This window comes from Muscardinus avellanarius (assembly GCF_963383645.1).
Source record: "Muscardinus avellanarius genome assembly, chromosome: X".
Lineage (NCBI taxonomy): Eukaryota > Metazoa > Chordata > Mammalia > Rodentia > Gliridae > Muscardinus > Muscardinus avellanarius.
This window is the reverse complement of record NC_137792.1, coordinates 37,518,157-37,530,972: the sequence shown is the minus strand read 5'-3', so window position 1 is coordinate 37,530,972 and position 12,816 is coordinate 37,518,157. Positions and strand designations below refer to the sequence as shown.

Sequence of the window (12,816 nt, the reverse complement as noted above, 5' to 3'; positions counted from 1 at the left end):
CACTTATGTGAAATATTCAGAATTGCCAAATACATAGAGATAAAAAGATTAGTGATTGCCAGGTAGGGAGAGGGATGGAGAGAAGGAAATAAGACTAACAGCTTATTGGGTATGAGTTTTCTTTGAGGTGATAAGAATGTCTAGAGCTAGATAAAGATGGTTACACAATATTGCTAATGTCCTAAATGTTACCAATGGTAAATTTTATGCTTTGTGTACTTTATCACAACAAAGAGTGTACTACTTTTGAAAAGATTCCTAATTCTTTGTGAAGCCCATTAAAGTTTGATAAGGTGGAGTGAGTCTTAAAAGAAAACAAAAAATGGCACATGCAGGGCAAAGTAATAGTAGTTTTTTGAAGTTGTCAAGGTAAGGCTTGGATGTCCTGGTTGAGGTTTGTGGTGCACGGACTTGCCTTGTGTGGGCGCAACAGCTTCTGGTGCCCTACAGATAGTTTTAAGTATAGAACAGCTTATTTGAAGCTCTCATGTAAAGCCATGTAATGCTGTAGAATACTGAGCTATTTTAAAACCTAAACATACAGAAATCCTGGACAGATAAATTTTTACAGCAGTGAAACCAGGATCATTTCAGTTTATCCAATGAAAATGAAAATAAGCTTTTATGATCTAGTGGTGCTATAATAAATTTAGTCAAAGGTGTGTGGAAAGTTTCTAGTTATTGCTGTGCATATTTTTTCCTCATTTTTAGGAGCATGCCTCTTGCTCCTCTTCATACCATGTTCTACTCTCAAAAGGACAAAGCTTTCAAATGGTTTTTATTTCTGATAAAGTAATATTTAATGTTGTAAAAACTCAGAAAAAGTGAAAATATCTTTTTAAAAAAGACAAAGACATCTCAGCAACTGGAGATAACATTGATATTTTGGCACACATTCTTGTAGCATTTTTTTTCTTCTCAATTTTCTTTGTAAGTACTGAGGATTGAAGCCAGGACCCCACATATGCTAGGCAAGGGCTCCACCACTAAGCTACATCCTCAGCCCATTTTCTTTCCTTTTTTCTCTCTCTGACTATATATTCACCCATATCCTTAGTTTAGTGGGATCACACTACATTTATCAACATAGCCTAGACAGTTTTCATACCAATAAATATCAATCAACATACTATTAACTGTGGGATAGTGTTTTGTTTTATGCATAGCCAGGACTGATTATTCTATGACTAGTGTTGTAAATGAGCCAGGGGCTTTCCTTGCAGTGTCTTTACTGTGGTCAGTTAGCACTTTGTGAGAGATGACCTGTGACTCAGAGCTTCTGAAATTATTTTCTCATACTTTTTTTTTGTGCTGACTAGTTATAGTTCTCAAAGCAGAGGTAATGAAATGTCTGAGTACATTTTCTATTGGTATAACAAAAGATCCGAGACAGAATGACTTAAATAGAAGTATATTTGGCTCTTGATTCTGAAGTCTAGGAAGTCCAAGAGCATGACGCTGGCATCTGTTTGGCACCTGGTGAGGGTTTTCTTGCTTCCTTGTGACATAGTGGAAGGCATCACATGCCAAGACAGAGCAAGCGGTTCTCAGGTCTCTTTTCCTCTTATTATAAAGCCACAAATGCCATCATGGGCATGCCACTCTCATGACCTCATCTATTCCTAATTATCTCCTGAAGGCCCCTCCTCCAAATACCATTAATATGAATTTGGGGGGCATGAGCTTTAAAGCCAGACTCTATAGGTTTGTGGTTTGGCTTTCACAACATTGGGTCAATTACTTAACATTTTTGTTCCTCCATGTTCTCATCTAGAAAATTGGGAATAATAAAAGTGCCTACTTTCTAGCAGCACATGAGCTGCCATATAAGTCCTTAGTAAATGGCAGAAATTATTGCTATTACTCATTTCATGTAATAGGCTCTACTTGTTTGTGGCTTTGCGAGATCATCCATATACTTGGATAGCCCAGATAAGAATATAGACTCTGAAAAGTTCAGATGTCTGAAAAGACACTTGTCTTTTATAGTTTTTGCACAGAGTGAGTTTCTTGCCAGTATTACCAATTGATGGTCTGACCTGACTTGCCAAAAGTGTGGGCTCCCCTTGGTTGATTTTTTTTATCTCATTTACAGGGAAATGGATGGAACTGGAGAACATTATGCTAAGTGAGATTAGTCAGTCACAAAATAAGAAATCAGATGTTCTCCCTAATATGTGGAAGCTAGGGAGAAAATGGGTCATAGGAAGAACTCTAGACAAATAAGGAGAATCCATAGATGAGCAAATAAGGAGACCTAACTGAGGGGAATGGGAGGGGGGAAGAGGGAAATTCTTTAATGTACATGGTGTACATTCACAAACATATCAAAGTCAATTACTAAGCCAAAAATGAGAAGGAGGGAAGGGGGAGAGAATGGGGAGGGAATTGGAGAAGGGCTAAATGAGTGATGTGTGCATGTATGACTCTACCATCTTGTACTTCATTAAGATATATGACTACAACGCACCAATAAAGAAAATTAAAAAGTACCAAACAAAAACAGAAAAACTTGGAAACCTGATAAGTAGATATAGATAAAATTTAGTTTCTTTAGCCAGGACAGTATCATGGACTCTCCTAGATTCTGTCTAAGAAAATTCCTGACTAGGAGAACCTAGAATCTTAAATGATAGTGATGATGACCACAGTTGTCTAAAATAAGTAAAATTGATTAAAGACCAGTATATAATAGAAAAGTCAATTAAATATTATTTTCCCTCCTTTATTTTAGATTCTTGGGAACCCAGTTACTTCTAAGAAATAAATTTTCTTTTAGAAGCTTATTCGTGTATCACTATAACATTTTACATTTTAATAACTTTGATGTAACTTTTCCTAATGTATGTTGTATGGTATATAGCTTTTCTACAAGATATATTGAAAACAGTATGGCCAATATGTTATGCTTTGGGTCTTTATTGTTAATGTGTTGCTGTTGGTGGTGGTGTTTTAGCTCTGCCAAATCTCAATTTGCCTTCTAAAGACTCAAACAGTTCTTACATAGCTCTTAAAGCATTTCTCATCTATTTCTCTCATAGCCAGGATATGCCAGACTTTACTTTTTGCTGCAGAAATGTGCATGATTACTTTCTCCATCCCTAAAACACCTTTCTCTTTTTTGCATTAAATTTTTTAAAATTTGTTTATTTATTTATTGAAAGTAAATGTTATACATTTAATCTGTGTTTGGTGCCCACCCCCTCTTGTTTCTCTTCCCCCCTCCCGATACTTAATACTCAGGTTAACCTTGCTATATTCGTACATTTACATCTATTTGGAATTAGCCCCTCATCAATCAAATTCAGCCTCCTTCCTCTCTTAGTTTTCCATTCAATCTTTGCTGAGATTTCCCTTCCATTATCTGGAGTCCCTCTGGTATCCCCAATGCTCACTCGTTTGGGCATATTAGAGCAAACATATGTCCCTTCTCTTTCTGTGTTTGGCTGATCTTACTTAACATAATGCTTTCCAGCACTTTCCATCTTTTTACGAATGACATGATTTTGTTCTTCTTTATAGCTGAATAGAATTCCATTGTGTGTATTTTCCATAACTTTGCAAACCATTCATCTGTTGATGGGGGCCTAGGTTGTTTCCAAATTTTGGCTATTACAAATTGTGCTGCTATGAACATAGGTATGCATATGTTGCTGTAGTTCTCTGTTTTCAACCCCTTTGGAAAAATACCCAGGAGTGGTAAAGCTGGATCGTATGGTGGATCTATTCCCAGTTTTCTAAGGAATCTCCACACAGATCTCCATAGTGGCTGAACTAGTTTGTACTCCCACCAACAATGTAAAAGAGTTCCTCTTTTCCCACATCCTCGCCAGCATTTGTTGTTGCCTAAAACACCTTTCTAATTTATCAATTTACAAACTTTGTACCCTGGTACACCAAAATCTCAAGTCAGATACTATTTTGTGTAAGAAAGATTAATAAACAGTGAATAAAATAATATACTTAGTAATAAGTATTTTGACCGTTCAAGGAGTTTATTTCCTGGTTACAGGCTATTATCTGGTAGAAGTTTGACTCTGAGAAAAATGTCATTTTATTTACAAACATTTTATTTACAAATGACTTCCATTCTATCATTGGTACCTTCCTTTTGTTCCTAAATTAAGTACAGGAATTAAGTTAAATAACAATAATCACTTGACTTCACAGTTGTTTAAAGTTTTGTACAATGGATTTTGGATTTTTAAATACTTGTAAGTATTGGGGCATTGCAATTATACATAATAGTGAAGTTCAAAGTGATACATACATACACACAGATTGTGGTATTTTTCCATTCAGATCCTACCTGCTACCCACCCCTCCCATAAATATTGGAATGGCAGTGATACCTTCATATATGGACATTGAATTATTTTAACTGTATTCTTTATCAGTTCTAATAGAGAAGTCAAATATTCTTATATACCATTTGTGGGTGTTTTTTCATCTCATTTTCAGAGACATATTGATGAGCATAACTGTTGGGAAGCTCATAGACCAGGAGATTATAACTATTGCACGTCACTACCGTGTATCTGAGGATAAGAGTATAGATGTGAATTTCTTAATTGCACAAGCCCATGAAAAGCTCAAGAAAAACATGTTTGAGAATTTCGACAAAATAATTTCTAACTGTGTATATGAAGATCGAAAAAAGTAAGCTTTGTTTTGTTGATTTTAACAACTAATTTAAGTTTATGTGAACCTGAGTAATGAAGAAATTTATATTTTATCCAAAGGTCAAAAACAAAATTGACATGTCTCACCACTGTCCACTGTTTAGCAAAGCCACCTTAAATATTAAGGGATAAGGGAAGCCCTGTGTCTTTAAAGAAATAGGCTGTCTTGCATTTTCATTTGTTTATAGAAACTTTTAACTGAAACATAGTAAGTCAAGATATGGAGGGTTTAATTCTGAAATGTCTTACATTATTTTAGTATTAACTGGGGATTGAAAATGTGACTTTTACAATGCACAGGATAGGGGAATCTATGAGTAAACTTTCTATAAAAATTGTTTGAAATTTTCTTCTTACAAGTAATGAAGTTTAGCACAATTTCTAATAAATTGATATGTGTTGAGTTTTATTAAATCATTGTAATACAAATCTGACAACACCATCTCACTGTATTTTGGTATTCATTTTAACTCGTAGTCTAATACAGTGAGAGAAATGTAAATGTATTGATTTTCTCTGGAATTAGAAAAGTTTTAGTTCTCAGTCTAGCTTCTAAACTTTGTACTGCACACCACTGCCATCTTTCTTCCCTGCAGCCCCTTTGCTCAGCCCCAGATATTAAGTCTGATCCCAAATGGCCAACTGCATTCTAAGAATCTTTGAAGCTTCCATAGTCTATCTTGAAAATGAACCTAATTTTTCCTAATCCAAATTGCATCCTTGTCAAGTTACATCAGGGTGGTATTTTTCCTTTGGATCTTTAAGCTTCCTTTAGGCTCCTGGAGGATATGTAAACTGAGCATTGTCTAACCCTGACCCTGCCTTCCACTTTGATGGTGTCCCTCTCCAGGTTGAGAAGTGTGACCTTCCTTTGCTAAAGGAACACTTCTTGAAAGTACTGGGGGCATGTTCAATCTGATAGCCTGAATTCTAGTAGATTCAATAAACTTAGGTTTTAAACATCAACATTTTCATTGCAAAGAAAAGAGCTCACGTTCTTTCCTGTTCTAATTTTGCATGGTGCCTGGGAGAAAATTGGCTGGAGAACATGAATAGGCATTTCTGGGCCTCCCAACATGCTGGGGAAAATGACTAGTGGGCCTCCTCTAGAGAAAATGACTTGGATCTAACAAAACTGAAGTAAATGCTAAGGCCCAAAATGGATTTGGGTCCAAGGAAAAGACCAGAAAAATGCCCTTAAGTCATATCATACTTGTGTTGGAAGCTCTAGATGCCTGTCAAATTAGGGGATGTTTTCAAATATCAAAACCATTTTTGACTAGTGGTCAAGAATGCAGATCGATTACTTAGAGCAACACTCGTGGCTACAGCCTTAATAAGATGTACTATCACTGACAAAGAATCTGAATCTTGAAGGAAAGGCTTTCGTAAGGACAGGATCTGGTGACCTCTAAAATGGAAAATGTCAGTGAAATGCAATATGATTATTTTCCTTACTGTGAATTCCAGTACCCGTTTTTATACTTCCACATGCACATTTTTTAGGTCATATCACGTTTGTATTTGTTATAGAATGTAATTTTGTTAAAGGGATACAAGATATATAAATTTTCATTTGCTTTGTTTTAATATAGAAAACATGTATTACCCAGAAAAGACATCAAAAGACTCTGCAAGTGCTCTAGGATACCTTTAAGTGACGATCTTCTAGGAGACATACTATCCAGGTAAGCAAGAGATCCCCCTGATGGGGGTTGTCCTGCATATTTTTATTTCGGGGACTATTCTTGCTTTTACATCTTGAATTATCCTCTATTTACTTTTGACCATTTTGATTATATCATTGATTATCTACTTCCATTCAAGTATTATAAAAGGAAAAGTCATGATTTTGAGTGTTAGAAAGCCCATTATAATTTTTATAATTTTAACATTACATATACATAGGTTCCTGAGACAAAATGACATGTACAACTCGATTGATTATGAGGACATTAGATGTAAAATTCAGGATAGGTTTTTCAAAGTAGTAGTTCTGATGGGTACAGATATGCAGTAAGAAGACAGGGATTTTATTTTATTTTTATTTATTTATTTTTATTGGTGCACTATAGTCTCGCATCATAATGTGGATCATGTTGACATTGGCATATATTCACATGGTACTTGGTGCCACCCCTGCTTCCCCATTTCCCTCCCTCCAAATACAGTGAAGGCAGGAAGGAAGGGGAGGGGAGGAAGAAGGGTGCGGTTCATTAATGGAAAAGCTACATGTGACTATGTGTATGCATGTAAATATAACATTGTTAACCTGGACACTCGGTATCAGGAAGATAGGGATTTTATTTTAGCATGGGCTTTATCCTGCTAGGATGCTAGATATAAAAAAACTACTTTTTCCTGTCAAACCTGCCTTTTGATTTTCTGGCACCACCCTCCCAGTCACCCTGATTCTGGTCATCTTTTATGTTTCCTATGACTTCACTCCAGCTCCTCCTTTGACTTACATATCTTGATAATTTATACCTTTTTGGCTTTGTACTAGGCATTGTAATTATTTCATTTTATTTATGATTATATTTCATTTACTCTGTGAGACCATCCTAGTATGGTCAGAACCATTATTCTCCCTATCTTATATATGAGGATGTTGAAGTTTAGAGAGAGAGGGTATTTTGCTCAAAGTACCATAGTCTAGAAGAAGAACCATAATTGGACCCCTGAACCTTTCAAATGCACATCTTTCAACCTATAAAAATTTCAAATTACTGTATACAAATAGTATATTAAGATGTCCTGACAGTTCTTCTTTCCACCACCTTTGCTACTTCCTCCTTTTTATTCTGTCATTACTCCTGTTCTGACCCATGTTTCTGGGACCTTAATGTTGGTCTGTGTTTTACCAGTGTCCAAATTTTAAAATCATTCTTTATAGACAGCAACTTAGTACTTTCTAAGATTAAAATGTCATTGTGCTACTCTTCTATTCACAAACCTTCTAAGTGTCTCTTTGCCTTCTGAAGAAAAACCAAACTCCTCATCTTTAAACTATTTCCCCCCCTTCTCCACTATGGCACTTGGGGTTTTCAGTTACAGTGTTTTTCTCAATCAGGGGCTTGAGTGGAAAGTCTTTGTGTGAGGCAAAAAGAGAAACCAAAGGAAAAAATAAAAACAAATTCCCATGGTGGAAAACTAGGCTGCAACTATCAATATGAGAATTCAGAGGAGGGCAAAGCCAGTAGGGGTGTGTGTGTGTGTGTGTGTGTGTGTGTGTGTGTGTGTGTGTGTGCACGTGTGCGCACGCGCATATGCTGAATTACCCTGTGGTAATTTTCTGAACTATCAGATCTGTTTGTTGTTGTTGTTGTTTGTTTGTTTTTATTAGTAGCAGTGTGAAGGATAAGTCATCCTGGTATAAAAAACCTGAAATGAAGCAGGCAGGCTTAGGAGTCAGGATTCTCCATAGTTACCACATTTTCAAAGCTCCTCTTTCTGTTGTTCCCCATATCCATCAAAATGGGCAATCTAGCATTTCATACATATACCTCCCACCTTCCCATTTATTTTTTCCTTTTCTATATTTCTTTAGCAGGAATTAGCTTCCAATTTTCTTTACCTTCTGAAAGCCAGATCTTCCTTCATGACCCATTTCAAATGGCACCACATCCATGAAGCCCTCTCACATTTGCTTGGCTGATGCTTGGAGTGATTTATCTCCTAAGGATTCTCACAACACTACTTATGTTTCTCTTTTGAGTTGTGACTTGAACTTTAATCCATTCCAATGCAAATATCTGCTTTTAACCTATTTGCCACATGTAAACAACCAGAGAGTCGTCACATCTTGAATATCCACCTCCCACCTTATCTCATATACTCTTTGAATCTACTTATTAGCTATGTGATTTTATGTAAGAGTTTTGACCTGCCTGGGTCTCAGCTTCTTTACCTCTAAGAAAACTATTTTGAATTGGATCTGGAATTTCCTCCAAAAGCTCATGTGTTGAAGACTTGGTTCCTAGTGCAATGACATGCAGAGGTATGGCTTTGAGGGAGTGATTAGATCATGAGGGCTGTGACCTCATCAGTGGATTCATCCCTTTGATAGATTAACAATTTGAATGGACTTCATGGAGGAGGTGGAGACTGTAGGTAGGTGGGGCCTGGTTGGAGTAGGTCACTGAGGCTTGCTCTTGGGGACTATATCCTGTCCCTAGCCCCTTTCTTCCTCTCCGTCCCTATCTCTTCTCTCTGTTTCCTGGCTGCCATGAGCTGAGCAGTTTTCCTCTACCATATCCATCCACTATGACCTCCTTCACCTCAGGCTCAGAGCAATGGAACCTGCCAACCATGGCTGAAGCTTTGGAAACCAGGAACTAAAATAAGCTTTTCTCCTTTGTTTGTCAGGAATTTTGGTCAGAGTAATAAAATGATGACTAATAAAACAAGATAAATCCTACTGGTTCTGAGGATCGACTGAGATAACATATAAAGTAGCTAGTACAGCATCTGCTGCTCCATATTGACTAGAGACAGGGACCATAGACCACATGGTCTGACTTAGAAATGAACTACATTCTTCTTTATGGAAGAGTCCTTGTTTTTCAACAGTTGGATCTGAATGCCTTTTACACATTAAGCTGTCTTCTAGTCAGGAAGCTCCGAATGTTTATTAGATTATCTCCTGATAGGCTTGAGGATGAGTTGTCCTAGAGAGTCCAGTAATGTGGGAGCCGGGCCTGTGGAGGACCTAAAGGCTTCCTAGCCAGTGCTGAGGCCACCAAGTCATTATCCTCACATTCTCTCAGCAGACTGTTTTGTCTTTGCCTTTATGATTTGATATTAAATGCAAAAAGACTATTCCGCAACTCACTTCAAAGTTGTCTCAGTCTCCGAACACTATCTGTCTCCAAGCCCAGCTTAGCTTTGAGGAGGTCATCCCTCTCTGCCACTGAGCAGACCATGTTCATTCTAACTTGCCTCTAATTTTGCAGTGACCCTTCTGCACACTCAGGGGAAACTTCAGACTAATCAGATTAGAAAATGTCTCATTCCCATTCCCCTCTCCCTCCAATATGCCCTGCCATGATTTGGGTCACATGCTTGGTGTTTTGCATCATCTCCGCAGATTCCTTTCAAAAGCTGTCCTAATTCCTAATGGGCCCATCAGCCTGCAGCTTACATTTATATTCTGCATTCTTATTGTTCCCCACAGACTCCACAGGACTTTACAGAGTCTTGACCAGAGTCTTTCTACACAGCCCTCCTCATGGCATGCTAAGCCAGAGCCCCCTCTGATGTCAGCAGTCTCCCATGGGAGGCAGGCATGGAGTTTGTTGGTTTTATTCAGTGCACACTCTGCCCAGGGGTGGACTTTACCTGCTTTGGGATGGAGCTGGGGCCTGCTGTTGAACAGCCCTCTTTCCCTGTTGTGTAAATTCAGATTATGAGATGAAAAATAGTATAGCTAAAGAATTGGGCACTTTCCTTTATGCGTTGATTGTTACTCTAGGTTTTATTCTAATCCTGGGCTTTGGTAATAAAATTTCTATTCCCACTGTTTTTAGAATTCAGCTAGGTCTTTTCCTTCTTAGCACAATCCAAGCTGCAATCTGTACTTTAAAGTCTTTTTCACCTTCAGTTACTCTAGCCCCCATCAAGTTGTGTCATGGGAGCTGGTATGAGGTCATCTTTCTCACCACACAAATTAATTTCCCTAATGCATAGAACATCAGACTTAAATATTCTATGTAGTAAGTGACTATTACTCATTCATAATAGGAGTGGCACTTGGTATTGACATAGTGCTAAAGGCCTAAGAAAAGTTTGTAAATTCTTGAGCATATTAAAAGGTATATTTTAATCGATGGTGGGTGTTGTTCTTTATTTCATAAGTGTAAACATAGAAATGCAAGGAGGACTTTCACTGAAAGCACATGCACAAGGCCAAAGCAAGTCTCAAATGGCATTAGGACAACTCCCTAAGATATCTTAAACCTTTTTTTCTATCTCGGTTCTTAGGGAAAAAGACTATGTCTCATTAATTTCTGCAATCTCAGAGACTTGTACACTGTGTAGGGAGGAGAAAACCTGGGATTGGGATTCATCCAATCTGAATGAAGTCCAGGCATGCTGCTTCCTGGCTACATGGTCCTTGTACATTTACTCAACTCTGCTTGAGCCTTCATTTGAATGTGAATGTTCGTCAGTACTAATAGGCAAGAAATTCTGATTCTCAAACCATAGGAGATAAAATTCTGAGGCCATTCCATTTTGTGTTCCATGTACAACTGGGCACAAAAAAGTGCCATTCTCCTCTAATTGTGGCCTTCTGAATCTAAGCTTGGAATAACTAGAAATTCAAGTGCAGTTCTTCCCCAGCAGCTCTGCCCCAAGCTAGTCTTTTATAGCTGGCTTTGGGTTCCATGGAATGCCTTAGAACTGGCCTCCCAAGAGAGCTGGTGCCTCATCCAGAAAGATCTGTTAAAATGGAAAAAGTTAACAGGGCTTTAAAATCATCTCATTATGTTCTGCCCAGCCCTGCCCCTACCTCCCTCCCGGAGGCATGGTTTGGGCTTATGTGATTTTACCCAACAATACCTGGCAGTGAGGCCAAAGGGTAAGCATTGAGCCACATGGCTGCTGTGGTTATAGAATGTTTGGTGTACTGATGAAGTTTACAGAGAGAAGCATTAGCCTTCTTTCCTTCCCTCCTTCTCTACCTTTTTCTCCCTTTCACTTCCCTTCTTTTTCTCATGTCACACATGTACACCTACCCACCCACCCACCCACCCAGATGCTCTCTGCCTTTTCAAATATGTGATTTGTAGATGAAAAATAACTTTTTAAAATAGTTCAAAACCATGTGGAGCCACAGAGCACTGATTTTCTGTATAGTCGGTACATGGCAGCTATAATCCACCTTGCCAAAGATCTCTATACTGGAATCAGAATTGGAATTTAGAGGCCTGGCTATTTAGACATGACCAGTTATGCACTGGCAACTTGAACAACACCTTCTTGCCAACCTTAAGTTTTTGTGACTCACCAAAACACTGACCCAGGGCTGTACTTTTTCTCAAGCATCTGGCCTTGAAGACCTTTACCAGGTGTTTCAGATGCACCTCTGGTTTTGCTGGTAATAACCTAAAACCAAGTGCAACTAAGTGAATAAAAAATGGATCTTCACTGTTCTCGTGTTCGTTCTCTCTCTCTCTCTCTCTCTCTCTCTCTCTCTCCCTCCCTCCCTCCCTCCCTCCCTCCCTCCCTCCCCCCCTCCCTCCCTCCCTTCCTCCCTCCCTCTCCCTCCCCTCCCCTCTCCCATAAGTGATGAGGTAGTCTTTTGAACACAGGGAAAGTAGGTTCCTCTTTAGCCAAATGCAGCCACTACTAAGCCTTTTACCTCTGCAGAGGGTGGAAGTTAAACAGCTCGGCATTATTCCCTGTGGCAAGCAGATGGATGGCTTCTGCAGTTTCCAAGCCATTTATCATTTTTGGAAGGGGGAGCTTGAACATCAGTCAAATGTCCCATTAGACTCACTTCTAAGAACTCCCACCTAGCAAGGCTTTGGGAAGCATGCTTGCAGGCAATTATTATTTAGAGAGGAACAGAGAAATTGTATTCCCTCCCCCGTCTTCCACAAACATGTCTCTTAGTTTGTGTAGTGAAGGAAATGGTGGATTGCTGAATTATCAAAGGGAAAGAAGAATTTATGGAGGCTTTAGGAAAACACTTTAGCACAGGGAGCTGGGACTTGAAAGTAAGGAGGCTGACTTTTTAACAAGCATAGAAACACTTAAAAGCCAGAATTAGCCTTGCCCTTTAGGGCAGTCACCCTGGAAGGCTCTGCACTGATTCCAACAATGTTGCCATAGAAAGTTCTTCTTTGGAATTGCCTTCAAAGTCTTTTAAAATGAATTTCTTCCAGAGTGGCAAATCTCTGTCCGTTGACTGTGGATCAGAGTTTTAGCAAGAGCCAAATGTTCTCTGGAGAGGAGTAAAGTAGGGAAATCAGGTGGGGAATCTTGATCATATTTTTGATCGAAAGACCAGCATGACCACAAAATAAGTAGATATACTTTCTGTACAAAGTCATGGGATTTTTCAAACTATTTTGAAAGGATATCTGCATTTTAGCAAATTTTATGTTTAGTCATAAGGCAAAAGAAGGCC

The 12,816-nt window shown here is 38.4% G+C and overlaps 1 protein-coding gene across 1 annotated transcript in view; it reads left to right on the top strand.

Moving 5' to 3' along the window:
* The window catches only part of EFHC2 (EF-hand domain containing 2), a gene marked incomplete at both ends in the record, with an annotated part of 177,241 nt that overhangs the window by 148,975 nt on the left and 15,450 nt on the right, over positions 1 to 12,816 (top strand). The window contains 2 exons of the mRNA XM_080719441.1: positions 4,462 to 4,659; positions 6,278 to 6,370. Coding sequence (XP_080575567.1) covers positions 4,462 to 4,659; positions 6,278 to 6,370 — 291 coding nt within the window. The remainder of the gene's footprint in view (positions 1 to 4,461; positions 4,660 to 6,277; positions 6,371 to 12,816) is intronic.